Source organism: Salmo salar, chromosome 08 (genome assembly GCF_965601325.2).
Source record: "Salmo salar chromosome 08, fSalSal1, whole genome shotgun sequence".
NCBI classification, from domain to species: Eukaryota; Metazoa; Chordata; class Actinopteri; order Salmoniformes; family Salmonidae; genus Salmo; species Salmo salar.
The window spans coordinates 43,985,001-44,005,000 of NC_138298.1; the positions used below are offsets into that span (position 1 = coordinate 43,985,001).

General features: G+C 43.5%; 1 protein-coding gene across 1 annotated transcript in view; it reads left to right on the forward strand.

Annotated features, from left to right (window-relative positions):
• Positions 1 to 20,000, forward strand: part of LOC123733433 (uncharacterized) — a 71,343-nt gene that overhangs the window by 14,846 nt on the left and 36,497 nt on the right. Inside the window, exons 6-7 of the mRNA XM_082978732.1 lie at positions 16,396 to 17,358; positions 17,781 to 20,000. The exon at positions 17,781 to 20,000 is cut by the window's right edge and continues 181 nt beyond it. Coding sequence (XP_082834858.1) covers positions 16,396 to 17,358; positions 17,781 to 20,000 — 3,183 coding nt within the window. The remainder of the gene's footprint in view (positions 1 to 16,395; positions 17,359 to 17,780) is intronic.

Below are 20,000 nucleotides of genomic sequence, written 5' to 3' on the forward strand. Positions count from 1 at the left end.
CTATACCTGGTGGTAATACAGTCTGCTACCATTCTCCAATAGTTTACCATCTAGGTTGTCTATATGGTAATACAGGCTGCTACCATTCTCCAATAGTTTACCATCTAGGTTGTCTATATGGTAATACAGTCTGCTACCATTCTCCAATAGTTTACCATCTAGGTTGTCTATACCTGGTGGTAATACAGTCTGCTACCATTCTCCAATAGTTTACCATCTAGGTTGTCTATATGGTAATACAGTCTGCTACCATTCTCCAATAGTTTACCATCTAGGTTGTCTATACCTGGTGGTAATACAGTCTGCTACCATTCTCCAATAGTTTACCATCTAGGTTGTCTATACCTGGTGGTAATACAGTCTGCTACCATTCTCCAATAGTTTACCATCTAGGTTGTCTATACCTGGTGGTAATACAGTCTGCTACCATTCTCCAATAGTTTACCATCTAGGTTGTCTATACCTGGTGGTAATACAGTCTGCTACCATTCTCCAATAGTTTACCATCTAGGTTGTCTATACCTGGTGGTAATACAGTCTGCTACCATTCTCCAATAGTTTACCATCTAGGTTGTCTATACCTGGTGGTAATACAGTCTGCTACCATTCTCCAATAGTTTACCATCTAGGTTGTCTATACCTGGTGGTAATACAGTCTGCTACCATTCTCCAATAGTTTACCATCTAGGTTGTCTATACCTGGTGGTAATACAGTCTGCTACCATTCTCCAATAGTTTACCATCTAGGTTGTCTATATGGTAATACAGTCTGCTACCATTCTCCAATAGTTTACCATCTAGGTTGTCTATACCTGGTGGTAATACAGTCTGCTACCATTCTCCAATAGTTTACCATCTAGGTTGTCTATACCTGGTGGTAATACAGTCTGCTACCATTCTCCAATAGTTTACCATCTAGGTTGTCTATATGGTAATACAGTCTGCTACCATTCTCCAATAGTTTACCATCTAGGTTCTCCATACCTGGTGGTAATACAGTCTGCTACCATTCTCCAATAGTTTACCATCTAGGTTGTCTATATGGTAATACAGTCTGCTACCATACCTGGTGGTAATACAGTCTGCTACCATTCTCCAATAGTTTACCATCTAGGTTGTCTATACCTGGTGGTAATACAGTCTGCTACCATTCTCCAATAGTTTACCATCTAGGTTGTCTATACCTGGTGGTAATACAGTCTGCTACCATTCTCCAATAGTTTACCATCTAGGTTGTCTATACCTGGTGGTAATACAGTCTGCTACCATTCTCCAATAGTTTAGCATCTAGGTTGTCTATATGGTAATACAGTCTGCTACCATTCTCCAATAGTTTACCATCTAGGTTGTCTATACCTGGTAATACAGTCTGCTACCATTCTCCAATAGTTTACCATCTAGGTTGTCTATACCTGGTGGTAATACAGTCTGCTACCATTCTCCAATAGTTTACCATCTAGGTTGTCTATATGGTAATACAGTCTGCTACCATTCTCCAATAGTTTACCATCTAGGTTGTCTATACCTGGTGGTAATACAGTCTGCTACCATTCTCCAATAGTTTACCATCTATGTTGTCTATATGGTAATACAGTCTGCTACCATTCTCCAATAGGTTACCATCTAGGTTGTCTATACCTGGTAATACAGTCTGCTACCATTCTCCAATAGTTTACCATCTAGGTTGTCTATATGGTAATACAGTCTGCTACCATTCTCCAATAGTTTACCATCTAGGTTGTCTATATGGTAATACAGTCTGCTACCATTCTCCAATAGTTTACCATCTAGGTTGTCCATACCTGGTGGTAATACAGTCTGCTACCATTCTCCAATAGTTTACCATCTAGGTTGTCTATACCTGGTGGTAATACAGTCTGCTACCATTCTCCAATAGTTTACCATCTAGGTTGTCTATATGGTAATACAGTCTGCTACCATTCTCCAATAGTTTACCATCTAGGTTGTCTATACCTGGTGGTAATACAGTCTGCTACCATTCTCCAATAGTTTACCATCTAGGTTGTCTATATGGTAATACAGTCTGCTACCATTCTCCAATAGTTTACCATCTAGGTTGTCTATATGGTAATACAGTCTGCTACCATTCTCCAATAGTTTACCATCTAGGTTGTCTATACCTGGTGGTAATACAGTCTGCTACCATTCTCCAATAGTTTACCATCTAGGTTGTCTATACCTGGTGGTAATACAGTCTGCTACCATTCTCCAATAGTTTACCATCTAGGTTGTCTATACCTGGTAATACAGTCTGCTACCATTCTCCAATAGTTTACCATCTAGGTTGTCTATACCTGGTGGTAATACAGTCTGCTACCATTCTCCAATAGTTTACCATCTAGGTTGTCCATACCTGGTGGTAATACAGGCTGCTACCATTCTCCAATAGTTTACCATCTAGGTTGTCTATATGGTAATACAGTCTGCTACCATTCTCCAAAAGTTTACCATCTAGGTTGTCTATACCTGGTGGTAATACAGTCTGCTACCATTCTCCAATAGTTTACCATCTAGGTTGTCTATATGGTAATACAGTCTGCTACCATTCTCCAATAGTTTACCATCTAGGTTGTCTATATGGTAATACAGTCTGCTACCATTCTCCAATAGTTTACCATCTAGGTTGTCTATATGGTGATACAGTCTGCTACCATTCTCCAATAGTTTACCATCTAGGTTGTCTATACCTGGTGGTAATACAGTCTGCTACCATTCTCCAATAGTTTACCATCTAGGTTGTCTATATGGTAATACAGTCTGCTACCATTCTCCAATAGTTTACCATCTAGGTTGTCTATACCTGGTAATACAGTCTGCTACCATTCTCCAATAGTTTACCATCTAGGTTGTCTATACCTGGTGGTAATACAGTCTGCTACCATTCTCCAATAGTTTACCATCTAGGTTGTCTATATGGTAATACAGTCTGCTACCATTCTTCAATAGTTTACCATCTAGGTTGTCTATACCTGGTGGTAATACAGTCTGCTACCATTCTCCAATAGTTTACCATCTAGGTTGTCTATATGGTAATACAGTCTGCTACCATTCTCCAATAGTTTACCATCTAGGTTGTCTATACCTGGTGGTAATACAGTCTGCTACCATTCTCCAATAGTTTACCATCTAGGTTGTCTATATGGTAATACAGTCTGCTACCATTCTCCAATAGTTTACCATCTAGGTTGTCTATATGGTAATACAGTCTGCTACCATTCTCCAATAGTTTACCATCTAGGTTGTCTATACCTGGTGGTAATACAGTCTGCTACCATTCTCCAATAGTTTACCATCTAGGTTGTCTATACCTGGTGGTAATACAGTCTGCTACCATTCTCCAATAGTTTACCATCTAGGTTGTCTATACCTGGTAATACAGTCTGCTACCATTCTCCAATAGTTTACCATCTAGGTTGTCTATACCTGGTGGTAATACAGTCTGCTACCATTCTCCAATAGTTTACCATCTAGGTTGTCCATACCTGGTGGTAATACAGGCTGCTACCATTCTCCAATAGTTTACCATCTAGGTTGTCTATATGGTAATACAGTCTGCTACCATTCTCCAAAAGTTTACCATCTAGGTTGTCTATACCTGGTGGTAATACAGTCTGCTACCATTCTCCAATAGTTTACCATCTAGGTTGTCTATATGGTAATACAGTCTGCTACCATTCTCCAATAGTTTACCATCTAGGTTGTCTATATGGTAATACAGTCTGCTACCATTCTCCAATAGTTTACCATCTAGGTTGTCTATATGGTGATACAGTCTGCTACCATTCTCCAATAGTTTACCATCTAGGTTGTCTATACCTGGTGGTAATACAGTCTGCTACCATTCTCCAATAGTTTACCATCTAGGTTGTCTATATGGTAATACAGTCTGCTACCATTCTCCAATAGTTTACCATCTAGGTTGTCTATACCTGGTAATACAGTCTGCTACCATTCTCCAATAGTTTACCATCTAGGTTGTCTATACCTGGTGGTAATACAGTCTGCTACCATTCTCCAATAGTTTACCATCTAGGTTGTCTATATGGTAATACAGTCTGCTACCATTCTCCAATAGTTTATCATCTAGGTTGTCTATACCTGGTGGTAATACAGTCTGCTACCATTCTCCAATAGTTTACCATCTAGGTTGTCTATATGGTAATACAGTCTGCTACCATTCTCCAATAGGTTACCATCTAGGTTGTCTATACCTGGTAATACAGTCTGCTACCATTCTCCAATAGGTTACCATCTAGGTTGTCTATACCTGGTAATACAGTCTGCTACCATTCTCCAATAGTTTACCATCTAGGTTGTCTATATGGTAATACAGTCTGCTACCATTCTCCAATAGTTTACCATCTAGGTTGTCTATATGGTAATACAGACTGCTACCATTCTCCAATAGTTTACCATCTAGGTTGTCCATACCTGGTGGTAATACAGTCTGCTACCATTCTCCAATAGTTTACCATCTAGGTTGTCTATACCTGGTGGTAATACAGTCTGCTACCATTCTCCAATAGTTTACCATCTAGGTTGTCTATATGGTAATACAGTCTGCTACCATTCTCCAATAGTTTACCATCTAGGTTGTCTATACCTGGTGGTAATACAGTCTGCTACCATTCTCCAATAGTTTACCATCTAGGTTGTCTATATGGTAATACAGTCTGCTACCATTCTCCAATAGTTTACCATCTAGGTTGTCTATATGGTAATACAGGCTGCTACCATTCTCCAATAGTTTACCATCTAGGTTGTCTATACCTGGTGGTAATACAGTCTGCTACCATTCTCCAATAGTTTACCATCTAGGTTGTCTATACCTGGTGGTAATACAGTCTGCTACCATTCTCCAATAGTTTACAATCTAGGTTGTCTATATGGTAATACAGTCTGCTACCATTCTCCAATAGTTTACCATCTAGGTTGTCTATATGGTAATACAGTCTGCTACCATTCTCCAATAGTTTACCATCTAGGTTGTCTATATGGTAATACAGTCTGCTACCATTCTCCAATAGTTTACCATCTAGGTTGTCTATATGGTAATACAGTCTGCTACCATTCTCCAATAGTTTACCATCTAGGTTGTCTATATGGTAATACAGTCTGCTACCATTCTCCAATAGTTTACCATCTAGGTTATCTATACCTGATGGTAATACAGTCTGCTACCATTCTCCAATAGTTTACCATCTAGGTTGTCTATACCTGGTGGTAATACAGTCTGCTACCATTCTCCAATAGTTTACCATCTAGGTTGTCTATACCTGGTGGTAATACAGTCTGCTACCATTCTCCAATAGTTTACCATCTAGGTTGTCTATATGGTAATACAGTCTGCTACCATTCTCCAATAGTTTACCATCTAGGTTGTCTATACCTGGTGGTAATACAGTCTGCTACCATTCTCCAATAGTTTACCATCTAGGTTATCTATATGGTAATACAGTCTGCTACCATTCTCCAATAGTTTACCATCTAGGTTGTCTATACCTGGTGGTAATACAGTCTGCTACCATTCTCCAATTGTTTACCATCTAGGTTGTCTATATGGTAATACAGTCTGCTACCATTCTCCAATAGTTGACCATCTAGGTTGTCTATATGGTAATACAGTCTGCTACCATTCTCCAAAAGTTTACCATCTAGGTTATCTATATGGTAATACAGTCTGCTACCATTCTCCAATAGTTTACCATCTAGGTTGTCTATACCTGGTGGTAATACAGTCTGCTACCATTCTCCAATAGTTTACCATCTAGGTTGTCTATACCTGGTGGTAATACAGTCTGCTACCATTCTCCAATAGTTTACCATCTAGGTTGTCTATACCTGGTGGTAATACAGACTGCTACCATTCTCCAATAGTTTACCATCTAGGTTGTCTATACCTGGTAATACAGTCTGCTACCATTCTCCAATAGTTTACCATCTAGGTTGTCTATACCTGGTGGTAATACAGTCTGCTACCATTCTCCAATAGTTTACCATCTAGGTTGTCCATACCTGGTGGTAATACAGGCTGCTACCATTCTCCAATAGTTTACCATCTAGGTTATCTATATGGTAATACAGTCTGCTACCATTCTCCAATAGTTTACCATCTAGGTTGTCTATACCGGGTGGTAATACAGTCTGCTACCATTCTCCAATAGTTTACCATCTAGGTTGTCTATATGGTAATACAGTCTGCTACCATTCTCCAATAGTTTACCATCTAGGTTGTCTATACCTGGTGGTAATACAGTCTGCTACCATTCTCCAATAGTTTACCATCTAGGTTGTCTATATGGTAATACAGTCTGCTACCATTCTCCAATAGGTTACCATCTAGGTTGTCTATACCTGGTAATACAGTCTGCTACCATTCTCCAATAGTTTACCATCTAGGTTGTCTATATGGTAATACAGTCTGCTACCATTCTCCAATAGTTTACCATCTAGGTTGTCTATATGGTAATACAGTCTGCTACCATTCTCCAATAGTTTACCATCTAGGTTGTCCATACCTGGTGGTAATACAGTCTGCTACCATTCTCCAATAGTTTACCATCTAGGTTGTCTATACCTGGTGGTAATACAGTCTGCTACCATTCTCCAATAGTTTACCATCTAGGTTGTCTATATGGTAATACAGTCTGCTACCATTCTCCAATAGTTTACCATCTAGGTTGTCTATACCTGGTGGTAATACAGTCTGCTACCATTCTCCAATAGTTTACCATCTAGGTTGTCTATATGGTAATACAGTCTGCTACCATTCTCCAATAGTTTACCATCTAGGTTGTCTATATGGTAATACAGGCTGCTACCATTCTCCAATAGTTTACCATCTAGGTTGTCTATACCTGGTGGTAATACAGTCTGCTACCATTCTCCAATAGTTTACCATCTAGGTTGTCTATACCTGGTGGTAATACAGTTTGCTACCATTCTCCAATAGTTTACCATCTAGGTTGTCTATATGGTAATACAGTCTGCTACCATTCTCCAATAGTTTACCATCTAGGTTGTCTATATGGTAATACAGTCTGCTACCATTCTCCAATAGTTTACCATCTAGGTTGTCTATATGGTAATACAGTCTGCTACCATTCTCCAATAGTTTACCATCTAGGTTATCTATACCTGATGGTAATACAGTCTGCTACCATTCTCCAATAGTTTACCATCTAGGTTGTCTATACCTGGTGGTAATACAGTCTGCTACCATTCTCCAATAGTTTACCATCTAGGTTGTCTATACCTGGTGGTAATACAGTCTGCTACCATTCTCCAATAGTTTACCATCTAGGTTGTCTATATGGTAATACAGTCTGCTACCATTGTCCAATAGTTTACCATCTAGGTTGTCTATACCTGGTGGTAATACAGTCTGCTACCATTCTCCAATAGTTTACCATCTAGGTTATCTATATGGTAATACAGTCTGCTACCATTCTCCAATAGTTTACCATCTAGGTTGTCTATACCTGGTGGTAATACAGTCTGCTACCATTCTCCAATTGTTTACCATCTAGGTTGTCTATATGGTAATACAGTCTGCTACCATTCTCCAATAGTTGACCATCTAGGTTGTCTATATGGTAATACAGTCTGCTACCATTCTCCAAAAGTTTACCATCTAGGTTATCTATATGGTAATACAGTCTGCTACCATTCTCCAATAGTTTACCATCTAGGTTGTCTATACCTGGTGGTAATACAGTCTGCTACCATTCTCCAATAGTTTACCATCTAGGTTGTCTATACCTGGTGGTAATACAGTCTGCTACCATTCTCCAATAGTTTACCATCTAGGTTGTCTATACCTGGTGGTAATACAGTCTGCTACCATTCTCCAATAGTTTACCATCTAGGTTGTCTATACCTGGTAATACAGTCTGCTACCATTCTCCAATAGTTTACCATCTAGGTTGTCTATACCTGGTGGTAATACAGTCTGCTACCATTCTCCAATAGTTTACCATCTAGGTTGTCCATACCTGGTGGTAATACAGGCTGCTACCATTCTCCAATAGTTTACCATCTAGGTTGTCTATATGGTAATACAGTCTGCTACCATTCTCCAATAGTTTACCATCTAGGTTGTCTATACCTGGTGGTAATACAGTCTGCTACCATTCTCCAATAGTTTACCATCTAGGTTGTCTATATGGTAATACAGTCTGCTACCATTCTCCAATAGTTTACCATCTAGGTTATCTATATGGTAATACAGTCTGCTACCATTCTCCAATAGTTTACCATCTAGGTTGTCTATACCGGGTGGTAATACAGTCTGCTACCATTCTCCAATAGTTTACCATCTAGGTTGTCTATATGGTAATACAGTCTGCTACCATTCTCCAATAGTTTACCATCTAGGTTGTCTATACCTGGTGGTAATACAGTCTGCTACCATTCTCCAATAGTTTACCATCTAGGTTGTCTATATGGTAATACAGTCTGCTACCATTCTCCAATAGGTTACCATCTAGGTTGTCTATACCTGGTAATACAGTCTGCTACCATTCTCCAATAGTTTACCATCTAGGTTGTCGATATGGTAATACAGTCTGCTACCATTCTCCAATAGTTTACCATCTAGGTTGTCTATATGGTAATACAGTCTGCTACCATTCTCCAATAGTTTACCATCTAGGTTGTCCATACCTGGTGGTAATACAGTCTGCTACCATTCTCCAATAGTTTACCATCTAGGTTGTCTATACCTGGTGGTAATACAGTCTGCTACCATTCTCCAATAGTTTACCATCTAGGTTGTCTATATGGTAATACAGTCTGCTACCATTCTCCAATAGTTTACCATCTAGGTTGTCTATACCTGGTGGTAATACAGTCTGCTACCATTCTCCAATAGTTTACCATCTAGGTTGTCTATATGGTAATACAGTCTGCTACCATTCTCCAATAGTTTACCATCTAGGTTGTCTATATGGTAATACAGGCTGCTACCATTCTCCAATAGTTTACCATCTAGGTTGTCTATACCTGGTGGTAATACAGTCTGCTACCATTCTCCAATAGTTTACCATCTAGGTTTTCTATACCTGGTGGTAATACAGTTTGCTACCATTCTCCAATAGTTTACCATCTAGGTTGTCTATATGGTAATACAGTCTGCTACCATTCTCCAATAGTTTACCATCTAGGTTGTCTATATGGTAATACAGTCTGCTACCATTCTCCAATAGTTTACCATCTAGGTTGTCTATATGGTAATACAGTCTGCTACCATTCTCCAATAGTTTACCATCTAGGTTATCTATACCTGATGGTAATACAGTCTGCTACCATTCTCCAATAGTTTACCATCTAGGTTGTCTATACCTGGTGGTAATACAGTCTGCTACCATTCTCCAATAGTTTACCATCTAGGTTGTCTATACCTGGTGGTAATACAGTCTGCTACCATTCTCCAATAGTTTACCATCTAGGTTGTCTATATGGTAATACAGTCTGCTACCATTCTCCAATAGTTGACCATCTAGGTTGTCTATATGGTAATACAGTCTGCTACCATTCTCCAAAAGTTTACCATCTAGGTTATCTATATGGTAATACAGTCTGCTACCATTCTCCAATAGTTTACCATCTAGGTTGTCTATACCTGGTGGTAATACAGTCTGCTACCATTCTCCAATAGTTTACCATCTAGGTTGTCTATACCTGGTGGTAATACAGTCTGCTACCATTCTCCAATAGTTTACCATCTAGGTTGTCTATACCTGGTGGTAATACAGTCTGCTACCATTCTCCAATAGTTTACCATCTAGGTTGTCTATACCTGGTAATACAGTCTGCTACCATTCTCCAATAGTTGACCATCTAGGTTGTCTATATGGTAATACAGTCTGCTACCATTCTCCAATAGTTTACCATCTAGGTTGTCTATACCTGGTGGTAATACAGTCTGCTACCATTCTCCAATAGTTTACCATCTAGGTTGTCTATACCTGGTAATACAGTCTGCTACCATTCTCCAATAGTTTACCATCTAGGTTGTCTATACCTGGTGGTAATACAGTCTGCTACCATTCTCCAATAGTTTACCATCTAGGTTGTCCATACCTGGTGGTAATACAGGCTGCTACCATTCTCCAATAGTTTACCATCTAGGTTGTCTATATGGTAATACAGTCTGCTACCATTCTCCAATAGTTTACCATCTAGGTTGTCTATACCTGGTGGTAATACAGTCTGCTACCATTCTCCAATAGTTTACCATCTAGGTTGTCGATATGGTAATACAGTCTGCTACCATTCTCCAATAGTTTACCATCTAGGTTGTCTATATGGTAATACAGTCTGCTACCATTCTCCAATAGTTTACCATCTAGGTTGTCCATACCTGGTGGTAATACAGTCTGCTACCATTCTCCAATAGTTTACCATCTAGGTTGTCTATACCTGGTGGTAATACAGTCTGCTACCATTCTCCAATAGTTTACCATCTAGGTTGTCTATATGGTAATACAGTCTGCTACCATTCTCCAATAGTTTACCATCTAGGTTGTCTATACCTGGTGGTAATACAGTCTGCTACCATTCTCCAATAGTTTACCATCTAGGTTGTCTATATGGTAATACAGTCTGCTACCATTCTCCAATAGTTTACCATCTAGGTTGTCTATATGGTAATACAGGCTGCTACCATTCTCCAATAGTTTACCATCTAGGTTGTCTATACCTGGTGGTAATACAGTCTGCTACCATTCTCCAATAGTTTACCATCTAGGTTTTCTATACCTGGTGGTAATACAGTTTGCTACCATTCTCCAATAGTTTACCATCTAGGTTGTCTATATGGTAATACAGTCTGCTACCATTCTCCAATAGTTTACCATCTAGGTTGTCTATATGGTAATACAGTCTGCTACCATTCTCCAATAGTTTACCATCTAGGTTATCTATACCTGATGGTAATACAGTCTGCTACCATTCTCCAATAGTTTACCATCTAGGTTGTCTATACCTGGTGGTAATACAGTCTGCTACCATTCTCCAATAGTTTACCATCTAGGTTGTCTATACCTGGTGGTAATACAGTCTGCTACCATTCTCCAATAGTTTACCATCTAGGTTGTCTATATGGTAATACAGTGTGCTACCATTCTCCAATAGTTGACCATCTAGGTTGTCTATATGGTAATACAGTCTGCTACCATTCTCCAAAAGTTTACCATCTAGGTTATCTATATGGTAATACAGTCTGCTACCATTCTCCAATAGTTTACCATCTAGGTTGTCTATACCTGGTGGTAATACAGTCTGCTACCATTCTCCAATAGTTTACCATCTAGGTTGTCTATACCTGGTGGTAATACAGTCTGCTACCATTCTCCAATAGTTTACCATCTAGGTTGTCTATACCTGGTGGTAATACAGTCTGCTACCATTCTCCAATAGTTTACCATCTAGGTTGTCTATACCTGGTAATACAGTCTGCTACCATTCTCCAATAGTTTACCATCTAGGTTGTCTATACCTGGTGGTAATACAGTCTGCTACCATTCTCCAATAGTTTACCATCTAGGTTGTCCATACCTGGTGGTAATACAGGCTGCTACCATTCTCCAATAGTTTACCATCTAGGTTGTCTATATGGTAATACAGTCTGCTACCATTCTCCAATAGTTTACCATCTAGGTTGTCTATACCTGGTGGTAATACAGTCTGCTACCATTCTCCAATAGTTTACCATCTAGGTTGTCTATATGGTAATACAGTCTGCTACCATTCTCCAATAGTTTACCATCTAGGTTATCTATATGGTAATACAGTCTGCTACCATTCTCCAATAGTTTACCATCTAGGTTGTCTATACCGGGTGGTAATACAGTCTGCTACCATTCTCCAATAGTTTACCATCTAGGTTGTCTATATGGTAATACAGTCTGCTACCATTCTCCAATAGTTTACCATCTAGGTTGTCTATATGGTAATACAGTCTGCTACCATTCTCCAATAGTTTACCATCTAGGTTGTCTATATGGTAATACAGGCTGCTACCATTCTCCAATAGTTTACCATCTAGGTTGTCCATACCTGGTGGTAATACAGGCTGCTACCATTCTCCAATAGTTTACCATCTAGGTTGTCTATATGGTAATACAGTCTGCTACCATTCTCCAATACTTTACCATCTAGGTTGTCTATACCTGGTGGTAATACAGTCTGCTACCATTCTCCAATAGTTTACCATCTAGGTTGTCTATATGGTAATACATTCTGCTACCATTCTCCAATAGTTTACCATCTAGGTTGTCTATATGGTAATACAGTCTGCTACCATTCTCCAATAGTTTACCATCTAGGTTGTCCATACCTGGTGGTAATACAGTCTGCTACCATTCTCCAATAGTTTACCATCTAGGTTGTCTATATGGTAATACAGCCTGCTACCATTCTCCAATAGTTTACCATCTAGGTTGTCTATATGGTAATACAGTCTGCTACCATTCTGCAATAGTTTACCATCTAGGTTGTCTATACCTGGTGGTAATACAGTCTGCTACCATTCTCCAATAGTTTACCATCTAGGTTGTCTATATGGTAATACAGTCTGCTACCATTCTCCAATAGTTTACCATCTAGGTTGTCTATACCTGGTGGTAATACAGTCTGCTACCATTCTCTATAGTTTACCATCTAGGTTGTTTATATGGTAATACAGTCTGCTACCATTCTCCAATAGTTTACCATCTAGGTTGTCTATATGGTAATACAGTCTGCTACCATTCTCCAATAGTTTACCATCTAGGTTGTCTATATGGTAATACAGTCTGCTACCATTCTCCAATAGTTTACCATCTAGGTTGTCTATATGGTAATACAGTCTGCTACCATTCTCCAATAGTTTACCATCTAGGTTGTCTATATGGTAATACAGTCTGCTACCATTCTCCAATAGTTTACCATCTAGGTTGTCTATATGGTAATACAGTCTGCTACCATTCTCCAGTAGTTTACCATCTAGGTTGTCTATATGGTAATACAGGCTGCTACCATTCTCCAATAGTTTACCATCTAGGTTGTCTATACCTGGTGGTAATACAGTCTGCTACCATTCTCCAATAGTTTACCATCTAGGTTGTCTATATGGTAATACAGGCTGCTACCATTCTCAATAGTTTACCATCTAGGTTGTTTATACCTGGTGGTAATACAGTCTGCTACCATTCTCCAATAGTTTACCATCTAGGTTGTTTATACCTGGTGGTAATACAGTATGCTACCATTCTCCAATAGTTTACCATCTAGGTTGTCTATATGGTAATACAGTCTGCTACCATTCTCCAATAGTTTACCATCTAGGTTGTCTATATGGTAATACAGTCTGCTACCATTCTCCAATAGTTTACCATCTAGGTTGTCTATATGGTAATACAGTCTGCTACCATTCTCCAATAGTTTACCATCTAGGTTGTCTATACCTGGTGGTAATACAGTCTGCTACCATTCTCCAATAGTTTACCATCTAGGTTGTCTATATGGTAATACAGTCTGCTACCATTCTCCAATAGTTTACCATCTAGGTTGTCTATATGGTAATACAGTCTGCTACCATTCTCCAATAGTTTACCATCTAGGTTGTCTATATGGTAATACAGTCTGCTACCATTCTCCAGTAGTTTACCATCTAGGTTGTCTATATGGTAATACAGTCTGCTACCATTCTCCAATAGTTTACCATCTAGTTTGTCTATACCTGGTGGTAATACAGTCTGCTACCATTCTCCAATAGTTTACCATCTAGGTTGTCTATACCTGGTGGTAATACAGTCTGCTACCATTCTCCAATAGTTTACCATCTAGGTTGTCTATATGGTAATACAGTCTGCTACCATTCTCCAATAGTTTACCATCTAGGTTGTCTATACCTGGTGGTAATACAGTCTGCTACCATTCTCCAATAGTTTACCATCTAGGTTGTCTATATGGTAATACAGTCTGCTACCATTCTCCAATAGTTTACCATCTAGGTTGTCTATATGGTAATACAGTCTGCTACCATTCTCCAATAGTTTACCATCTAGGTTGTCTATATGGTAATACAGTCTGCTACCATTCTCCAATAGTTTACCATCTAGGTTGTCTATACATGGTGGTAATACAGTCTGCTACCATTCTCCAATAGTTTACCATCTAGGTTGTCTATACCTGGTGGTAATACAGTCTGCTACCATTCTCCAATAGTTTACCATCTAGGTTGTCTATATGGTAATACAGTCTGCTACCATTCTCCAATAGTTTACCATCTAGGTTGTCTATACCTGGTGGTAATACAGTCTGCTACCATTCTCCAATAGTTTACCATCTAGGTTGTCTATACCTGGTGGTAATACAGTCTGCTACCATTCTCCAATAGTTTACCATCTAGGTTGTCTATATGGTAATACAGTCTGCTACCATTCTCCAATAGTTTACCATCTAGGTTGTCTATATGGTAATACAGTCTGCTACCATTCTCCAATAGTTTACCATCTAGGTTGTCTATATGGTAATACAGTCTGCTACCATTCTCCAATAGTTTACCATCTAGGTTGTCTATATGGTAATACAGGCTGCTACCATTCTCCAATAGTTTACCATCTAGGTTGTCTATATGGTAATACAGTCTGCTACCATTCTCCAATAGTTTACCATCTAGGTTGTCTATATGGTAATACAGTCTGCTACCATTCTCCAATAGTTTACCATCTAGGTTGTCTATATGGTAATACAGTCTGCTACCATTCTCCAATAGTTTACCATCTAGGTTGTCTATACCTGGTGGTAATACAGTCTGCTACCATTCTCCAATAGTTTACCATCTAGGTTGTCTATACCTGGTGGTAATACAGGCTGCTACCATTCTCCAATAGTTTACCATCTAGGTTGTCTATATGGTAATACAGTCTGCTACCATTCTCCAATAGTTTACCATCTAGGTTGTCTATATGGTAATACAGCCTGCTACCATTCTCCAATAGTTTACCATCTAGGTTGTCTATATGGTAATACAGCCTGCTACCATTCTCCAATAGTTTACCATCTAGGTTGTCTATATGGTAATACAGTCTGCTACCATTCTCCAATAGTTTACCATCTAGGTTGTCTATATGGTAATACAGTCTGCTACCATTCTCCAATAGTTTACCATCTAGGTTGTCTATATGGTAATACAGTCTGCTACCATTCTCCAATAGTTTACCATCTAGGTTGTCTATATGGTAATACAGTCTGCTACCATTCTCCAATAGTTTACCATCTAGGTTGTCTATATGGTAATACAGTCTGCTACCATTCTCCAATAGTTTGCCGTTTTTTGTTGTATAAACAGCTGAGTTGTGTTTTCTGTCATTTATCTGGTTTTGTTAATATCGTGTCTTTTTATTATGTCGTTTCGTTTAGTCACAATATGTCTCAATGTACATTATGGCAAACAGTAGACTTTGATTTAATGTAAACAAACCACTAATAAAGTTATTACGAATTTATTTGAATTGAAGTCGTAATGAAAAACTAAATGGATAACCCCTCTTTCTCTCTTCCCCTTCCTCTCCCCCCTCCTCTTTCTCTCCCCCTCCTCTTTCTCTCCCCCCTCTCTCCCCTCCTCTCCCCCCCTCTTTCTCTCTTCCCCCTCCTCTCCCCCCTCCTCTTTCTCTCCCCCCTCTCTCCCCTCTTTCTCTCTTCCCCCTCCTCTCCCCCCTCCTCTTTCTCTCCCCCTCCTCTTTCTCTCCCCCCTCTCTCCCCTCCTCTCCCCCCCTCTTTCTCTCTTCCCCCTCCTCTCCCCCCTCCTCTTTCTCTCCCCCTCCTCTTTCTCTCCCCCCTCTCTCCCCTCCTCTCCCCCCCTCTTTCTCTCTTCCCCCTCCTCTCCCCCCTCCTCTTTCTCTCCCCCCTCTCTCCCCTCTTTCTCTCTTCCCCCTCCTCTCCCCCCTCCTCTTTCTCTCCCCCTCCTCTTTCTCTCCCCCCTCTCTCCCCTCCTCTCCCCCCCTCTTTCTCTCTTCCCCCTCCTCTCCCCCCTCCTCTTTCTCTCCCCCTCCTCTTTCTCTCCCCCCTCTCTCCCCTCCTCTCCCCCCCTCTTTCTCTCTCCCCCTCCTCTCCCCCCTCCTCTTTCTCTCCCCACCTCTCTCCCTCCCCCCTCCCTCCCTCTCTCCCCCTCCCTCCCTCTCTCCCTCCCTCTCCCCCTCTTTCTCTCTCGCCCTCCTCTCCCCCCTCCTCTTTCTCTCCCTCCTCTCCCCCCTCTTTCTCTCTCCCCCTTCTCTCCCCCCTCTTTCTCTCCCTCCTTTCCCCCTCTTTCTCTCTCCCCCCCTCCTCTCCCTCCCTCTCTCCCTCCTCTCTCCTCCCTCTCCCCCCCTCTCTCCCCTCTCTCTCTAGACGTACTAGGCACAGTGTTAAAGCAGAGAAGATCCGTCGAATGATGGATAATTATGATCGTCACGTGACCATTCACTCCATCATGGGGAGCTCTCGCCCCAAACTACCACCGCATCAGGAGGCCAAACTACCCCCCCAACAGGACCCAAGCCCACCCCATCAGGAGGCCAAACTACCCCCCCATCAGGACCCAAGCCCACCCCATCAGGAGGCCAAACTACCCCCCCATCAGGACCCAAGCCCACCCCATCAGGAGGCCAAACTACCCCCCCATCAGGAGGCCAAACTACCCCCCCAACAGGACCCAAGCCCACCCCATCAGGAGGCCAAACTACCCCCCCATCAGGAGGCCAAACTACCCCCCCAACAGGACCCAAGCCCACCCCATCAGGAGGCCAAACTACCCCCCCAACAGGACCCAAGCCCACCCCATCAGGAGGCCAAACTACCCCCCCATCAGGAGGCCAAACTACCCCCCCATCAGGACCCAAGCCCACCCCATCAGGAGGCCAAACTACCCCCCCATCAGGAGGCCAAACTACCCCCCCATCAGGACCCAAGCCCACCCCCCCATCAGGAGGCCAAACTACCCCCCCAACAGGACCCAAGCCCACCCCATCAGGAGGCCAAACTACCCCCCCATCAGGAGGCCAAACTACCCCCCCATCAGGAGGCCAAACTACCCCCCCAACAGGACCCAAGCCCACCCCATCAGGAGGCCAAACTACCCCCCCATCAGGAGGCCAAACTACCCCTCCATCAGGAGGCCAAACTACCCCCCCATCAGGAGGCCAAACTACCCCCCCAACAGGACCCAAGCCCACCCCATCAGGAGGCCAAACTACCCCCCCATCAGGAGGCCAAACTACCCCCCCAACAGGACCCAAGCCCACCTCATCAGGAGGCCAAACTACCCCCCCATCAGGACCCAAGCCCACCCCATCAGGAGGCTAGCCCGTCACAGTAAGTTTCCTCACCACACCCAGGCTGCATCTCAAACTACCCCCCCCCCCCCCCAACAGGACCTTAGCATCAGGTGACTAGGGATAGGGCCAGGATTAGGATTAGGGATAGGGCCAGGATTAGGGCCAGGTTTAGGGCTAGGGCCAGGATTAGGGCCAGGATTAGGGCGAGGGCCGGGATTAGGGCCAGGGTTAGGATTAGGGCCAGGGTTAGGATTAGGGCCAGGATTAGGGCCAGGGCCAGGATTAGGGCCAGGATTAGGGTTAGTGCTAAGGTTAGTTTCAGGTTGCATCTCAATAGTTGCCTCGTCTTTTCTCTTGAATTGAAGTCACAATGAAAAGATGATCTCTCTCTCTGTCTCTCTCTGTCTCTCTCTGTCTCTCTCTGTCTCTCTCTGTCTCTGTCTCTCTTTCTCCTGATAGGCCCAAGTCCTCAGACAAGGCCCTCCGCGACCTGGTAGGAGAGCAGCGATTGGTCCAGGGCTCTGAGAGGTCCTGCCCCCAGCTCTTCTCCTCGCTTCCTGACGTGTCGTCGGTCGGCCTCTCCGGGAGACCCGTAACCCCGGGTCACAGCTCTGCCCACGGGTCCACAGAGTCCCTCTCCCTCAGTGAAAAGCACTCGGAAAAACACGGAATTCCGGACGAGGAGGAGGATATTCTTGATTTAGGAGCGCTGGTCTCTGAACCGGACACACAGTTGCAACCGGAGGAGGACGAGGGGAAAAGGGGGGAGGAAGAGGAAGAGGGAGAGGGAGAGACAAGGATTCCCCACTGTCTGGTGGAGTCTGTGTTTAGTGCAGATCGCGACGATGGTGACGACGAGAGGCCCGTGGCTTTCTCCGAGTCGATTGGTCAGAGGGTGAGGAAAGAGAGGAAGAGCAGAACTAGGAAGACGGACTCTGATAGGCTGGAGCCTGCTGACATAGCGAAGGACGCTAGCCATTCAGTGAGCGAGGGGGATGGAGAGAGAGAGGGTGGAGGAGGGACGTTGGTGGGAGAAATGAGTGATGGAGGAGAGCAGGTGTGGGATGGGGGAGAGGGGGTGAGGGGTGGGGGAGAGAGGGTGAGGCCTGAGTTGTTGGAGTTTGTTGGAGACTGGCCTTCAGAGGAGGTACTGGAGCAAAGAAGAAGAAGAGGAGGAGGAAGGAATGGGAAGCGCCCTGGGAGGGAGGAAGAGGGAGGTGGTGAGGGGGAGGAGGCAGGTCCCAGAGGCAGCCAATCAGAAGGGCTTCCTGGTAGCGGGCCTCATGTCACAGAGTTCCAGAAGCTTCTAGAGCTCTTACAGACAGGTGTTGACTCCCACCCTCTGCCCACCTGCCCTTCCCCCATCCTCTCCCCCTTCTCCCCGAGCTCACACCATTCAGTTGGAGGAGAAGGAGGAGAGAGGTGTGAGGCAGGGGGGAGGAGAGGGGAGGCTGATAAAGACCGAGTCCTGAGTCGGGAGGAATTACCTGACTGTGTGGTGGTTGAATCCAACACCGTGGAGCAGAGGGAGGGAGAGACCATCCAGGTCGCCGTAGAGGGGGGGACGACTCGGGGTTTAGTTGAGGAAGACTTGGTGGAGGTAGAGGGAAGCCATCCTGGTAAGGTAGATCGAGGCCATGTTGGTGAGGTCAGTCAGTGTACTGATGCTAGTGAGACCAGGATGGAAGGTGAAGTCGGCCATCTTGGTGGGGGCAGTCAGTGTGCTGATAGTGACAGCCATATTGGTGAGGGCAGTGAGGAAGCTGGTGAAGACAGCCATGTCGGTGAGGTCAGTCAGTGTACTGATGCTAGTGAGACCAGGATGGAAGGTGAATTCGGCCATCTTGGTGGGGGCAGTCAGGAGCGGAAGCAGCAGCAGCAGAGTCGCAGGGCGGGGAAACAGTGCAAACTGGCACTCACCTTCACAAACAACACCCCTCCCTCCCCCAAACCACAGATAGACCTCGCCCCTGACCTTGACCCTGACCTTGACCCTAATCTCGACTCTGACCTTGCCCCTAAGCTCGACTCTGACCTCGCCCCTAATCTCGACTCTGACCTTAACCTTAACCCCGACCTTAACCCTGACCCTAACCTCAACCCTGACCTTAACCCTGACCTTGACCCTAACCTCAACCCTGACCTCAACCCTGACCTTAACCCTGACCTTGACCCAAACCTCAACCCTGACCTCGACCCTAACCTCAACCCTGACCTCAACCCTAACCTTAACCCTAACCTCGACCCTAACCTTAACCTTGACCCTGACCTCAACCCTGACCTTAACCCTGACCTCAACCCTAACCTTAACCCTGACCTCGACCCTAACCTCAACCCTAACCTTAACCTTGACCCTGACCTCAACCCTGACCTTAACCCTGACCTTGACCCTAACCTCGACCTCAACCCTAACCTTAACCTTGACCCTGACCTCAACCCTAACCTTAACCCTAACCCCCACCGCCCCTCCCCTCCTCCGTCATTGGCCGACACAGATCGCTCCTCCCAGACCGACCCGCAAGACTTCGCCTTCCTCTGGCGTCTCGACCACAGTCGTCGCGACGACCCAACCGACGCCTCGGGAGACCGCTTTCCCGCTAACGACACCCTCGTCGTTCTCCACGGCAACCCTTCCCGTTTCCTCCCGGAGGTATCGGCTGCGGTCTCGGCGGGCGTCGC